Source organism: Myzus persicae, unplaced genomic scaffold, assembly GCF_001856785.1.
Source record: "Myzus persicae strain clone G006 unplaced genomic scaffold, MPER_G0061.0, whole genome shotgun sequence".
NCBI lineage: Eukaryota > Metazoa > Arthropoda > Insecta > Hemiptera > Aphididae > Myzus > Myzus persicae.
This window is the reverse complement of record NW_019103990.1, coordinates 32,785-49,097: the sequence shown is the minus strand read 5'-3', so window position 1 is coordinate 49,097 and position 16,313 is coordinate 32,785. Positions and strand designations below refer to the sequence as shown.

Sequence of the window (16,313 nt, the reverse complement as noted above, 5' to 3'; positions counted from 1 at the left end):
TTAAATAATAAAATAAAAACCGATAAGACGTTTGAAACGTAATTACAATAAAAGTGTTTTCTTCCTCATGAACCTAAAGTGTGTACCTACATGAGTCATGATGTAAGAGTATGCTGTAGAAAAACTATATAAATTACCTACACCGACTATATTAATTATTATTGTGTTGCTCCACAATAAACACGTATGAACAGTAATTAAACCTTTTTTTTCATTTTTATAAAATAATAATGGTAAAATTCGTAATTTTGATATCTGTGGTATTACTGAGTGTATACCTTACAGAACAAGCACATTTCTTAAGTAAAGAGTATGTAAACAAAATTAACGAAGTTGCTAAGACTTGGAAGGTAAGATTCAAGTATTCCTATTTTAATGTACCAAAAATGTAATTGACTATCAAATATAGATTACATACATATTATTATACATAATAATAATATGTGTACGTAAATGTATAAAAAAATATTAATTTTTAAAAAGTATATAATACGTAACAGTTATTTTTTTACATCGTGTTTTAAATACAATTTAAATGGTTTTAGCTCAAGTACCTTAAATAATCTTGTAAATAAAAAAAAATGTAAATAACATAGACAATTAGGCGTGATGCATATTTGTAAACTAAATTAAATTAAAATACAACTATAGCATATTTGTAAAAATAAGATTTTGTAATACAATTTTTATAACACTAAAAAATGTATTATTAATGTTCTTTAGGCCAAACAAAATTTTCCTGAAAATACGCCAAGAGAAGATATCGTTCGGTTATTAGGCTCGAAGCGTCTCTTAGGTCTTAATAAAAGTCCAATCAAGGAAAATGATATATTGTACGTGGACAATGGCGAAGTTCCAGAATTTTTCGACTCAAGATTGGAATGGAAAAATTGCAAAACAATCGGGGAAGTCCGTAATCAAGGAAATTGTGGATCCTGTTGGGTAATGAACGAATAACGTTGTGCATAAAATATCTGTTGCACAAGTACTCACCAACTACACTCGATGTATTGTATTATATTATTACACTATGTTGTTCAATTAAATAAAATTAATGTACAGGCTCATGGTACTACCGGAGCGTTCGCTGACCGACTGTGTATAGCGACAGATGGAGAATTTAATGAACTCATATCCGCTGAAGAGCTAACGTTTTGCTGTCACACATGCGGTTTTGGATGTAACGGAGGTAACCCTTTGAAAGCTTGGAAATATTTCAAAAGACACGGCGTTGTCACCGGAGGCAACTACAACACTACCGACGTAAAATGATAAATAAATTAATAATAATAATGCCTTAATGTTTAAACTTTATCGACAATAAGTCATTTGAGCAATTTAACATAAAATATTTAAATACACATTCAAGTTTATAATGGTCTACAAATTAAAAATATCATAAATTCATAATGTATCATGTATAGGGATGCCAACCGTACAGAGTACCGCCTTGCGTGAGAGATGATGAGGGACATAATTCATGCTCGGGACAGCCAACCGAACGTAATCATAAATGTTCAAAGAAATGTTACGGTGACGAAACAATCAATTACAAGAAAAACCATTACAAAAGTAAATCGAAATGAACATATTCAAACGTTTCTTGTTAGGCCGGTCGTGTAATAGTTCACAAAATTAATTCCATTTTGTATGTTTATATAGCGAAAGACGCATACTACCTGAGCAACACTACCATGCAGAAAGACACGATGGTGTACGGACCCATTGAGGCGTCGTTCGACGTTTACGATGACTTTACGAGTTACGAATCTGGTACGTGTCTTATTTATTTATAATCTACAAACTTATTCATAACACTAACATAGACTACCATGGCTGGTAAGCTAAACTATTAATATTGTATTAATAATATGTGTAATTTTTTATAGTGGCAATTGCATGTTTGCAATATTTCCATCATGTATAATATTATAATAATATATATTTTTATAGGAGTCTACCAAAAGACCGAGAACGCATCGTACCTGGGAGGGCATGCAGTTAAAATGATCGGATGGGGCGTAGAAGAAGGTACACCGTATTGGCTGATGGTCAATTCTTGGGGTGAACAATGGGGTGACAAAGGAATGTTTAAAATTCTCAGAGGCACAGATGAATGTGGAGTTGAAAGTTCATGCACAGCAGGCGTGCCTTCAGTTTAAGATACCTACTATTTTATTGTGAATGGAAATACCCATTAATACTTCACCCACTATTCATCGATTTCATCAATATAATAAATTATACGAAATGTACACAATGTCAACCTATAATTAACCAAATACAATCTTATTAACTGAATTTAGAGTCATAAATGACAATATTATCTGGTTTTTGTCTATTTATTTATTTTTACAACATCAACTTGTAATAATAACGGGATATGGTATTTAAATGACTAATGTACAGTACGAAATTTTAAAAATAGAGTATAAATTTAAAAATTGTGTAATCATAAATAATTAATAAGTACTCAAAAAAGTTAACAAAAAGTGTTTATAACTTCTGACCCTATACAACTTTGACCATTGCCCTAAAAGTGTGTAAAATAGTAATATTTGTTAATTTCGACTTTAAAATACCTCCAAACAAATTATTATTCGTCTGTATTAAATAATAAACATATTTATTCAACTGTAGTTGCTATATTTCTCGCATTTCAACTGTTATAAGTTATAATATTTGATTAGAGGCTTAAATTTTCGATTTATTGCTCATTGATGTATAAATAAATTAAGTTATGCCTTATAATCAGTGTCGCACTACAATGATTATTTGCTATGCCGCTATGCGCCTATATGTTCACAAATACACTATCTATAACATGCCACTTGTCATATTGCCTATATTGAACTCCTGTAAATAGACGGTTAGCAATTCACACATCTAGAACTCAAAATTCATTAAATTTGTGTTATGGGTACTTTTGAATTAAACAAAAATAGCTCTATATAATATATGTAATGCAATATCCTCACATTCAATATTATTAACTGAAAATATGTGACAGTATTAAATTATACCATTTTTATTTAATTTTCAAAGCAAGATGACAGCCATATTTAGGTACTTGATGGTGGACGGTGGTGTACGAATTTTAATTTTTCCAATTAATCACTGAAGTCAAAATTCAAGACTGCCTTATTATGATTTGTGTCATTTTTTCGCTAATTAAAAACGTATTATCTTTTGATAATGTTGAATGCAAAACCTACTTAGTGTTGTGGAGATATTGCATTTTATAATTTGTGATATTGCAGTCATCTTGTATTTATAAACAGACATTTTTTACTGCCAAATTTCAAAATAAACATTGTGTTTAATTAAAAATGTGTAAAATGCTATACTTGTAAATCTAACTTTATGAGTTTATGAGAGTATTTCATGACATTTAAAAAAGTCTTATTATAAAGAGTGTTTGCAAGTATTTAAGTTTTTAGTTCTAAATGCATACTTAAAGAACTCTTTAAGATATCTTAGTTTTTTTTTTGCCCTGTTGAATTCCCTGAACAAATTAAAAATCCAAGCAACCATATTAATTATAAAGTACCTACTAAATATTTTAAATCCAATACAAAAGAAAGGTTCTATATAAAGATAATTTATAAATATTGAATAGCTATACACTATACAGTATAGCATTTGTCAACATTTTCAAGTCTCATATTTTATACAAATTTGACAACGTCAATGAATTAGTGTAAATACCGGGCAGTTCAAGTCTTCAATCAAAAACAATTTGATATAGCTTGCAAATACAAATTACAGGTTAACAACTTAGGAATATACTAATATAAAAATAAGGATTATAGTATATAATTTAATCATGTTTATTTTTGGTATCATTAACGATAAATGTATCTTAATAAATTGTGAGTTAGTAATTGAGATGTTAGCATCAATATGGACAAAAATAAAAATAATTCCATACTTTGAATAACGTATTGATGTGTGCAGGACAGTCAATGCATCATATTAAACATTTGTAATAAACTATATTAAAACTTGATTGTTTTAAAAATATTTTCCACATTTCGATATAAATATATTAATTTATGTATAAATTAATTTTTGAAATTTTATGATACTTATGATTTGCTCTAATGATACATTTTTGATAAGCAAAATAAACTATAATTTATCAATTGGCTGATAAATGAGATTTCATAAAATACAAAAGAAGTTCAGAAGAACTTTAATATGATCAATTTTAAATAATATTTGCTAAATAATACTTAAGTATGCATACACGTGCAAATTGCGAGATGAACAAACAATTAATAAGCATTAATATTCATCTGTATTTTGTAAAAATGTCTGTCATTATTTCATCCAGCATTTAAAATATGAATTGGCACAAAGTTGATATGCAAATATATTAACTTAATATTGGTGCATTTGTTTAACAATAACATAAAATAACTTATGAATATAATTTGAATATATTACTTCAATTTTTTATTCTTTATACATTTTTTTAAAAACTGCATACAAAATTTTTTTCACATTATTCCAATAAGCACAGCAAAATGTTAATGCTTCCATTTCCTGTGCTTATAGTACATACTAAAATACAAATAGTAAATGCTTCAAATTTTAAAATTATACAGGTATTATAACAATAGAATTTGGTAACTATAATGGGATATAAAACTAAAAAAAATATAATTCCCTTAACAAACAACCAATTAAACAAAATTAATTAAGGAATAATAATAAGTATTAAACACATTAATTTTAAGTAAAATAAAAAACACTAAATAAAAGCACCACAGAAACAATTGAATAGTTTATACTCTATATTTTTCTAGTACCCATCAGCTTTAAATCTAAAACAAAGATTACAATAATATTATAGGTACCTACAATAAAAGAGTTTCTCTAACCTAGCAGTTATAAATTACACCATTATCTAGTTATGATAAATCAAAATATTACTAGTTAAAAATAAGAATATTAATTATTGCTCAGGAATCATTAGGCTGGATGATGAAAAACTATAAGGGAGAAATCCTTTTTTGCATAAATCATCTGATATTTCGGATTCATCCTCAGAATCAAATTCATCCAATTGCTCGATGCCCGTTCGGTTCAAAAGATCTGCAAATAAGTACAAATTTAAAATACTAATGAAAAAAACAAATAAATTTTGTCAAAATTTGTATTATTCACCATTTGGTTCACTTCTATAAACTTCAGATCCATATATATGTCTCCATGACATTGAGAACACAAAAAATACAAAAAGAAGATTTGATCCAATTCCTAGACAAGCAGATAATATCGGCCAATGAAACATAAGGTATCGTAAGCCGCCCAAGTTAGCAATGATATTTATCTTGGCAGAATAAATTTGAATATCATGATTTAACATCTCAAAGTAAATGTCTGTAACTGGATGTAACTAATAGATAAAATTCATAATTCATAATTTATAATAAAATATTAATTCAAAACTATGCCAAAAAAAACGTATAAGTACTTGATCTTCTTCAAAATCTGTATACATTTCTAACTGGATTAATTGTTTTTCTGCGGATAATCCTGTCAAGTAAAATGGTACCATGAACAATGTATGAACAGCACGATACAGTTGGCTCTTGTACCTTAATCTACTGGACCGACAAGAAGATGATACAAGATAGCCGAATTTGTCACTCAAACGAACACAGAGCATAAACATTCCTTAAATAAAATTAAGCCAAAATTTAATAATTTTATATTGGTACTATTACACAGGACAGAATATTAAAGTGTACTGAAAAAACTTAACAACATTAGTTTTCAGTCAACTCACCGATTTCTTCATTCACTGGGGATTCTGGTAGCTCAACATAAACAGTAATTTTATATTTTTGACCAATCATTAGCAACTGGTGGTTTTTAGTTAACTGAACATGTGCTGATGGATAATCACATAAACCTTTATTGCTGTAACATGATCTGAAATCAAAATGGTACAAAAATTATTTAAAATCTAAACCATATAGAAATGCAATTACATTTTAAATTAATTTATATACATTTTCATATAAAAAATAAAAATAATAGATAAGATACCTGTTTTACATTTTTTTCTTTAGAAATCTAATTTATTTACTCTTCAATAATTTTATATAACTCTATTTCAAAAGTATTCAGATATTAAAAGTGTACCTACCTAATTCTATTCATTGTGAATAATAATCGGATTAATATTATAAATCATTTTACCAAACACTTCCATAAATAAATTATATATATATATATATATATTTACAGGAAACAAACAAAGGCTAGAGAAGCAGAAAAAATGTATGAAATAAGGATTACATATTCTTAAACATAGCCAATAGTAAAACTATATAAATAATAGTGAAATATTTTTGAATAAAGCAGCCATCCAATAGCAACACTCTCTCATTGATCGATTTTTTTTTTTTAAATGATTAATTTTACTAATGTTAGAAAATATATTAAAATTAGACATCAAGATCCATTCTGATCCATTCATTCTGTACTTCAATTATAATTTAATTATAAAACCCAATTATCAGTTAGGTATAATACAAATATAATTGTTACTATCATAGAAAGTAAAATAATCATTATTACTTTTAAATTAATTTCTCAACTAAGTATAATTAGTAACATAAAAAATAACGTATAATATAATTATTAATTACTATGATCATTAAAAGTTCATAATGATTCTTGGCTCATGGTTATTAAACAACTTTAATTTTATTTAGATACCTACCTTTTTGATAGTCTAAGCAGACCAGTCATTTAAGATAAAAACATAATAGATTGGGCTATAATAAAGCAATTATTCAGGCAGCATCTATATGTATACAGACAACAGTTACCTATCTAAAAAATGGTAAATAATTGACTAACATTAAACTTTGTATTATTATATTTTGTCCTACCCATAATTGTATAGGGGTGCAAGCTGTTTGGATGATTTTGTCCAGTTAGGTAGGTACCATACTTTTTCTACTAGAAATTTTAGTAGATTTTCAGTAATGTAAAAGCATACAGTTAATGTATAAGAATGACAAGACATTATAAGCCAATACTCACTTGAATTGCATGTGAATCGGGCGGCTGAACATGAGAGAAGGCATGTACGCATAATAGAATGCTATGTACAGAAATATGGACACCCATACTATGGTAACGATAATCATTGAGAATAATCCACCCTTGTACGTCGAGTCCAGTAAACAGTTCATAACGTCTGAAGCCATATTGACGGTTTTGTCGACCTTCTCGTCTACGATTCTCTTTAACCCAAACATTTTCATCGTATCCGACGGGTTTGTAATCTATTACTCTAGATTTCCGTTATAACTTATGATTGCAACAGGTAAAAAAAAAGCAACAAGTTATTGTACGTACTCTATGGCGTTCACGCCACACGCACTATTGTAATATTATTATTTATTATATTATTATAATATTATGGGGACTACATAATTTATAAAGGTTGGGCCACGTTAAACGATATCGGTAATAAATAATAACGATTGATGATTGATGATTAACACTATTATTCCAACTAAAATGATTAAAAACGACGAGTTTGAAAAAAAATTGATAACGGCTCAGCAGTCGGCGGGAGCTGCGAATATCGGAGATTACGACTACCGTGCTAGTGTGTGTGCGTACAGTGTAAGAGAAGGCGCTATAAAGGTTAAACGGTAAGACCGATTAAACGATAATAATAAAATAATACAGCAGCTAATGAATATTTTAATCTAAATAGGTGGTCTGCACTTTGCACCATATAACAATTATTATTTACGATAAGACATCAAGATCATCGGCCGTTGTAATAATATTATTTAGCGGCAAATGGCAATACTCGTAATAGTTAATACTACAATGATAATATTGTATAATAATATAAAGTGTTCGAATTGGAAAAAATTCAAATGTTAAGAGAAGATAAACTTACAATAGTATAATCGACAGACTTTTATAATTCACATAATAAAGCTCACATTGTATGATGAAGACGTGTATACAACCAACCTGGTTTATATAATATGTCACATCCATTTCGCGATCTGAGTTTCTGACCTGTTTTGTGAAATATATAGACATTTCATACAGTTCACGAAACGGGACTTCTTTTTTTACATATCGCGTAATTTCACAATGTGGATAACTTTTCACGAAATGGACACGAATTTTTAATAGTATGGAGCTCGTGGCATAATTTATATTACTCATCTGTAAGCAACGGAACTCATTTTATTGTATAATAATTTTAAGTATAATAATTGTAATAATCATTCATTCTAAGAAACTGATAAACTTATGTTGTGAATTATCAAAAAAAAAAAAAAATGAAAAATGTTAATAATTATAACTCAAACTGTAATAAACTTAAAGGTAAATTTATATTGTAAATTATTAATAAAAAACAATTATTATTTTTAAAAATTTAACTTAAAAGCATGCAGTTTATTATTTGTTTGAGCATGGGATAGTATATTATGACAACGGGCAACGGCTATTACATTTTAGATTTGATTTAAAACAGACACATTCTTTTGTTTCACATTTGCCCCTACAATTACAACTATGAAACCTTGCCCCCATTCACATTTCCCCCATGTCCTGTTCGCGTATGAAAATCTTTTAATTTTTTATATATTTCTAAATTTCTTCATATGGTACATAATACCTTAACAAAAAAAATTATAAAAATTTGGTAAGTGGATCTTGCTCTGCTGTACAGTATAGGTTACAAATAGGTCACTAGAATGGACGGAATTATTTTTCTGCACCCACAATTAGTACCATAAACTTTTGTACAGTTACAAAAAATCATATTTAGCAATTCTTCAGGTAATCATTTCTTAACAGGTTCCAAAATATTGTCATTCATAGCCCACCCCTACTGTTCAGGATTTAATGTGTTACCCAATACCCAGCCAAACTTGTATTTGACAATAAACACGAAAAGGATGCTGTTGGGTGGCACTAGTTGTGGGTGGAAGCGATGATAATTTGACAGGTTTATTATTTCTGCTCAATTTGGCAAAAGTCAAATACCTATAATTAATTATCAATGGAGACCTTTTGTTTTGGGCCACCATACACGACTAAAATAAATTGCAATCCATGTTTAAAAATGTCTGCGATTGGACAGTTTTTTGTTTTGAATATTGCTGCTGTTTTGGTAAGATCTGGACGTTGGTTTAATAGTTATAAATCGTTTACTTTTGCTTTATTGGAAAATTTAGACGTTGTATCACATCCAATGACAGCGTGCGAAAATAAAATTATATATCTTCCATAATTGTAGTGGTACTTGCAAACTGCAGGTGAGTATATTTTTGTTTCGACTTTTCTTTTTCCTGGTTTAAAAAAAAGTTGAAACAAAAATATATTAACTTAACTTGGTTAATATTCTAATCAACCAAATTATTTAAATTAATTTATGTTATTATATAATATTATTATGTACTCCTCAAAACTACTATTACTCTTTCTGTGTACCCAAAAACTTTAAATATAAGATTAAAAATCACACTATTGTCTTAAATACATTCAGAAATATACCTGAGATTTAAAAAATTCTAAAATATGAGTGTAAGTTGTTAAAAAACTATTTTGTAAATCAAGCATTTCGTATATGTAAATTAGCCAGCTAACTGACTGTAACAGTGCATAATTAGATGGGCGTAGGTACTATATTTATAATAATCAAATTCATTATCAGAATATAATAAATTACTTACACAATGATATAAATCATCAAATATTATTCAATTCAATTGTAATTCTACGAATGAATAAAAATATAATAATACCTAACTATTAATTAATAATTATTAATGAGTATACAAATGTGTATGGGATACTAAGTAGGCAAAATATTAAATAGTTATTATGTACTTTTTTGGAATGATTTGGTGGCCCTTAAATTTTTTTTGTTTAAAATAAAAATATATTATATAATTATTATATTCCTTGAGTATGCATTGTTATAAGCAATAAACATTATTATAAACGGTTATTTATTACTTATAATATTTATAAATAATATTTGATAGATCCGATGGATGTTACTTTTTTTCATAAAATTAATTTTACAAAGAAGAATGTATTAAAAATTTGAGGTTTTAGGAAAAAAATCAACTTAGCGTTGCAATAAAATGAATTAACTTATAAGTGACTTTATAATATGAAAACAATTTTAACTTGTTATGGCGTTAGAAGTTACAGTAGAACTCCGATTATCCGGACTAATTAATATCAATGGTGGTCCGAATAAGACATAAGTAAATGTCCAGATGATTGGTATATGACATATCAAAAGTTATATTGTAATATTATATGTATTTATCATTTATATGTATGTAATATAATTTGAAATTTGTAACAATAAACAAATAATTGCATAGTAATTTTTAACTGAAAACGGAACAACGAAATACGATTACGATTAATTACAATTTACGAGTTATTAAAAGACCAATCTTTTTTTTTCGTCCGGTTAATTTTATCTCCGGTTGATTGGCATTCGGATAATCGGAGCTTTACTGTAATTCTAAAAAAAGTAAATCGTTGTGTAACTTGATTAAAAGTAACTTAACTTTAACTTTCTAACTGGTTAGTGCCCAGCCTAGCAGGTACCTACCTAATATTCTACAGAATGTGATCTTTTATTCTTATTCGTCATCGTCGTCCCTCCTCTTTTTCTTCCTTTTTTGATGTCATTCTCCACCCCTATGACCATCGTCATTGCAACTGTCTTCCTATAGTTTTTTTCCGTATACATCTGCATCACTTTCAAAATACGCAAATATTCCCCCCCCTCACTTTGCCATAACCAAGGTCGTGGTTTCTTTGTGACACCACCCACCTGCACACACCTCAACGCGATAATATTACAATCTGCAAGGAAGCCACTTGGGGGTGGGAGGGCCCATGGCCTCAGTAGCCATAAATGTTTGTAGGTGCGTGCGCATGCTGGTGTGATCACCGTCGTACGGGGGTAGTCACCAGGGGGTGGGTGCGCTCATGCACAGTAAACCACCGAAACCACCGACGGGTGGGCGTCCGACGCAGAGTGGCCATGGACGTCGTGAACTACGAAGTGACCGATGCCGGTACCGTAGCCTCGGCGCTGTCTCTACTGCTGATCGTCCTAATTCTGTTGCAAGTGACCGCCTTCGCCTTTGGTTGTGGTCCCTGGATCACACGTCGACAACCGGTCCCTGCCAAGCTGGACGGCCCGACGTCGTTTCCAGTCATCGGGGCGCTGCACGCCATGAACGGACACCGCGACAGGCCGTTCCGCAGGTTCACTGAGCTGGCACGTCAGTACGGGCCCGTGTACGCCATGACCATGGGATCGATGCCATGCGTGATCGTCAACGATTATCCGTCCATCAAGGAGGTGCTCATCACCAACGGCTCCAAGTTCGGTGGACGGCCCGACTTTTTCCGGTACAACGTGCTTTTCTCCGGTGACCGGAACAATTGTGAGTATACTATATTATACCGACGACAATCTTCCTCTTCGACAACATTATAAACATGGTTCTGGATATCGGATTTGAATGCAAACGATTTTTATTTTTTATTTAATAATAGAAAAATAATATATCTATAAAAATGTGGTTCATTTAATATCCAAGATAATGGATGAATATTTGTTTAGCCCTTTTTTGATATTTTTACTTATAAATGCTTTTTTGTGTTTAACTTTAAATTCCTCTGCTAATTTTATATACGAATTAGTACATACGTGCTTATTAACATCAGTAGATGATAAAAAATCATACTAAAAATACAAAAATATTTTAACTCCAAACGGTTGAGGTTTTTTAAAAGAAAATGTATGTAAGTCTATGGTTTTTTTTCTACATAAACTAGTAAAATATGACATCACCTTTTACGTATTTGCATTGTTCTTTTTTTAATTGCTGTTTTTACAGATTAAAGTTTTTTTGATTTTTTTACTTTTTAAGTACTTTTTTATAGTTTATATTGCCTTTAAATCCGAGCCCTACAAAACCCTATACATCCGTCCCAATTAAGTTACTTTTTCAATGCGTTCTACATTCCTATATTGTTGAAGAATTGTTAAAAACGTTGATACAAATACCGATGTATCTGTCCAGTGTACATAATTACTAATTAGTTTTCTAGAAAGTTTATTAATGATCATCATTAAATACATAAATATTTAATAATAATTCAAATATATACATATTATTTCAAGTACTTTTTTAAAAAAGTTCTATATTAACGTAAATTGTAAACACAAAATGTAATATTGCTTTCATTATTAGTGGCGTTATTTACTATAGGTATGATATATTATTGGCCCCCGTAAAAATGTAGGGCTTAGTATAATGGTTTGTTTTAATGACATGAATAAGCCCATTCAAATATAAAATAATAATTAACATTCCAATAGGTATCAATATTTTATGGTAGATTTTACAGTTAGTTTTTTTTCTCCCCGTGGTAATACACTTGCTTATACAAGTTAAGAAGATATGTGCCTATATTTCAAAGAATATTTTTTTATATTTTATTAAATATTTATTTTTGATATTTTTATAATTATACTGTAATTCCAGTAAGGATATCTTATGTGAAATACTTAAAAGATAGAGTTAAATAGTGAATTTTTTGCATATAGAAATTTAAATCAAATTTAATAGTCTTTTCATTTATGATAATCGGACTAATCACGATGTGTACCCATATATAAATATTTTTTCAGCGTTGGCTCTGTGCGATTGGTCGTGGCTTCAAGAAACTAGGAGAAAAATTGCTCGAATATACTGTTCACCCAAAGTATGTTCAACCAACTACGGTATGCTGGATTCTATTGCGTCTGAAGAGCTGGAAGTGTTTTTGGAATCGTTGGCCGTGATCACCGTTCATGGTTTCGAGCATGAGGTGCAAATTAAGCCGCCTTTGTTGATGGCTTGCGCCAACATGTTCATGCGGTTCATGTGTTCGACGCAGTTTGATTATGATTACCACAAGTTCCAGACTATGGTCAGGACGTTTGACGAAATATTTTGGGACATCAACCAAGGTTACGTGGTAGACTTTTTACCGTGGCTGACGCCATTCTACAGAGGCCATATGCGAAAGCTGTCAGCGTGGTCGGCATACATTAGACAATTCATGATGGACGAGGTCGTGTCAAAGAGGAGCAGCTACGTGAAAGTTGTGGAGGCAGAGATCATTGGTGGCTACAAAAGCTATGACAAAGAAGATGATGATGAGGAAAACTCCATAGACTTTACAGACGCCTTGCTTATGAACCTGCGCTATGATCCCAGGCTCAAAATGGACCACGTGCTTTTCGAGTTGGAAGACTTCATTGGTGGGCATTCGGCCGTTGGTAACATGGTCATGCTCACCCTATCAATGGTGGCCACAAGACCACACGTGGCCCAAGCAATACGGGATGAGGCCGAACAAGTCACTGGTAGCCAACGTTTGGTACGCCTCTACGACAAGCCAGACATGCCGTACACCGAGGCTACTTTGTTAGAGACTCTGCGCATCATTTCGTCGCCCATTGTGCCCCGTGTTGCAACCGAAGACACTACCATCAAAGGTGAGAAAAACGATAGTCTTGAATAATTTGAGCAAAAATTACCTTAGAGACTCTTTCTAAACTTGAAAATGCTATAGAAAGGGGGGGTTTCTGTGAAAAGTCTGCTGAAATTATATAAATATATAATATAATTTATATTATATAAAACCCAAGTAGGACTGTTCCGAAAATTAAAAAAGTAGATAGTGTTGATTTACTAAATATTATGTACTGTAAACTCAGTTAGGATCAATAATAAAAAATAAACTTTTAATATTACATTCTTCCAATTTCATTGGCGACGTCGAAGCTTTTTGACCAAAAATGTGTCGATCATAATAATTACATTACAGTGATTAAATAAATAACCATAATATCAGACATAAAAATATAAAATGTCAATATGCCACTTTAAGAAATTATGAAAAACCCTTACAAAAATTGAATCTTGGTACCGCACTGCCGAGCACGTAATTTAGGAGAGTGAGTGGTGGATGCAATCGCCCCCCCCCCCCCAAAAAAAAAAATAAATAAGGAACTATCACGTGCCAGCGCACTTACGGTTAAATAATATATTATATTTATAGGTGAATATGGTGTTTTATTATAATATATATTCGTATAGGATTCAAAATATCAAAAGGCACGTGCATTATAATCAACAACTACGAAATAAACACCAGTCCAGCCTACTGGGACGATCCGAACGTGTTCGACCCCAATCGTTTCATACACTGCAGACCCGGCTCAAAGCCGAGCATTCGAAAACCTGAATACTTTCTGCCCTTCAGCACTGGTAAAAGGACGTGCATTGGACAGCAATTGGTTTCTGGAATCGGGTTTGTACTGCTGGCCGGCATACTACAGAGGTACAAAGTAAAGGCCACTCCTCAATTGGCGATACCCGAGGCCCGTCTGGCTCTCCCACCTGACACGTACCCGTTGATATTGATACCGCTCGACGGACCTCAATACAATCGAGTGTGATAGGTATATATGAATATTGAATAATATGGTATTCATCGTCGACATTAGGTTAAAATGACATTCATAATCACTACAAATTGAATTAATTAGTTTTTTTTTTTATACCCAAACAATATGTTGCATAGGTAGCCAGGTGGCAGGTAGGTAAACTGTTTCACAAAACTGTTTGATTTACAGTTTATTAGGAACTTCACAATATTTTTTCCACGTTGATGTTCGATTAAATTGCGTATTAATAGTTATATTATTTAAATAAAATTAAACTTATCATTTAAGATAAATTATTGACATTCGGTCCAAAATTGTTTGTACCTATAATGTACCTAACATGATAAAATTACAAGTATTTATACGAATTTGATTTAATTTTCATTTAAATACAATTTTTTTGTAAAATTTTATTTTATTTTATATTATTTTAAGTGACCACCAATAAAGAATTAAAAATAAACGTGTATAACAATTCAAATATATCCTTTTCTAAATACTATGTACAAATTGCAAAATCCATGGTCCCTGCAACAAACTAGTCTACAGAATACAATATACAAAGAAAAAATAGTGGACGGTGATTTTACACAAACGTATGATATGACACAAATGCGTAACGTGAACACAATTACGCACGTCATACCCGAATACATTTATCATGTCGATAGTATAGGTAATACTGTACAATACAAGTGGTTTGACGATTCGAAATCCAATTTTAAGTTGGTCAGTACTCAGTGGCACTAGTCACTGCCATGGCGCCATGCCTTTTAATAAATTATGTACCTATACAACAACTGAACAACGTGTCCTTAGTATTGACGCCTAAAATATAATATAAGCTTCCTGCAGTGCAAATCTGTGGACCACCTGAGAAGATTACAAAGAATTCTACTGTAGCTGTTTGTGTTCTGTATAGGTAGTTTTTGGCTCGAGGGATATATTTTACTTTACAAAACTAAATCGGCAATTGCGGGGTTCATAAAAATTTATTTTAAAATACATTGAATTCCAAACACATTTTATCATACTGTGTATATATTATTGATTATTTTATTAAGAGAAATAAACTAAATTTGAACAATACCTAATTATTGTAATATAATTTGTGTTTTGTATACATGTACAGAGTGATTCACTAGCCATTTTTTGTTTTATTAATAAGTAATAAGAATAACTAATTTATTCAAATTCTGATTATTGGAATTTTAAATTATTTTTCAATAGTTATATTTAAATAGTGGCGGTGCCAGGATTCTTTTCTAGGTATAGCCAATGAGAAGCAAACAATTTTAAGATATAGGGTTACAAACAATGAGATTTTAACAATAAATAAATAAATACATTTAAAAAAAACAATTAATACGAACTAATTACTATAATATTTTAAAACATTGAATGATTACAATACTATAACAATGTCGATATAGGGCCAAACAAGTATCTAACATTCTAACCTATGGCTAAAGATTTCAATGACGGGCATTGACGCATTGTAGAAACGAACGCACTTCTAAATACGTAGTTTGATTTCAATATATTTCATAGGTACAATATTATTTGTGTAAGTACCGTGTAGGAGATTAAAAAGGAGTTTGGCCCCTGTGGGCGGTGGGCAGTTACAAGACTACAAGAGTATAATAGTAAGTAGTTAGATCAGAGGCGAAACATAAATACCCTATTAAATACCTATGAGCCGGTTGTCGTTTTTGCTCATCACTATTGTTAATTGTGTAATGTAAGATGGTTGTGCATTGTTCGATTT

General features: G+C 30.6%; 3 protein-coding genes across 4 annotated transcripts; 2 read left to right on the top strand and 1 right to left on the bottom strand.

Annotated features, from left to right (window-relative positions):
- Positions 1–229: 229 nt before the first annotated feature.
- LOC111037328 (cathepsin B-like cysteine proteinase 3) lies at positions 230–2,323 on the top strand (the record flags this gene model as incomplete). Its single annotated transcript, XM_022319849.1, is given in 6 exon segments — positions 230–350; positions 724–942; positions 1,063–1,263; positions 1,425–1,572; positions 1,663–1,773; positions 1,954–2,323. Coding segments are annotated over 6 exon segments (1,008 nt in total). The 3' UTR covers positions 2,163–2,323.
- A 2,111-nt stretch (positions 2,324–4,434) lies between these two features.
- On the bottom strand, positions 4,435–7,405 carry LOC111037332 (seipin). 2 transcript variants are annotated; one of them, XM_022319858.1, is made up of 6 exons: positions 7,066–7,405; positions 5,798–5,943; positions 5,483–5,685; positions 5,173–5,404; positions 4,939–5,100; positions 4,435–4,829 (listed from the first exon to the last, which is right to left on the bottom strand). In XM_022319858.1, exons 1-5 carry the CDS (start codon positions 7,287–7,289, stop codon positions 4,961–4,963), a joined length of 945 nt encoding a protein of 314 aa, XP_022175550.1. In that variant the 5' UTR covers positions 7,290–7,405; the 3' UTR covers positions 4,435–4,829; positions 4,939–4,960. The 2 variants fall into 2 exon arrangements, with proteins under 2 accessions (XP_022175550.1, XP_022175549.1); XM_022319857.1 differs by having other exon boundaries at positions 4,435–5,100.
- A 3,672-nt stretch (positions 7,406–11,077) lies between these two features.
- On the top strand, positions 11,078–14,846 carry LOC111037335 (cytochrome P450 307a1-like). Its single transcript, XM_022319860.1, has 3 exons — positions 11,078–11,486; positions 12,740–13,591; positions 14,196–14,846. Exons 1-3 carry the CDS (start codon positions 11,078–11,080, stop codon positions 14,555–14,557), a joined length of 1,623 nt encoding a protein of 540 aa, XP_022175552.1. The 3' UTR covers positions 14,558–14,846.
- The last annotated feature ends 1,467 nt before the right edge of the window (positions 14,847–16,313 follow it).

Bases quoted from the DNA above. Each gene is read 5' to 3' on its own strand.
- LOC111037332 (XM_022319857.1), bottom strand. From the start codon at position 7,289: ATGAAAATGTTTGGGTTAAAGAGAATCGTAGACGAGAAGGTCGACAAA. The intron at 5,686-5,797 runs GTGAGTTGACTG...ATTTTATTTAAG, and splicing joins CCCAGTGAATGAAGAAATCG to GAATGTTTATGCTCTGTGTT. The intron at 5,101-5,172 runs GTGAATAATACA...ACTTATTTGCAG, and splicing joins TTATAGAAGTGAACCAAATG to ATCTTTTGAACCGAACGGGC.
- LOC111037335 (XM_022319860.1), top strand. From the start codon at position 11,078: ATGGACGTCGTGAACTACGAAGTGACCGATGCCGGTACCGTAGCCTCG. The intron at 11,487-12,739 runs GTGAGTATACTA...ATATTTTTTCAG, and splicing joins CTCCGGTGACCGGAACAATT to CGTTGGCTCTGTGCGATTGG. The intron at 13,592-14,195 runs GTGAGAAAAACG...ATATTCGTATAG, and splicing joins CGAAGACACTACCATCAAAG to GATTCAAAATATCAAAAGGC.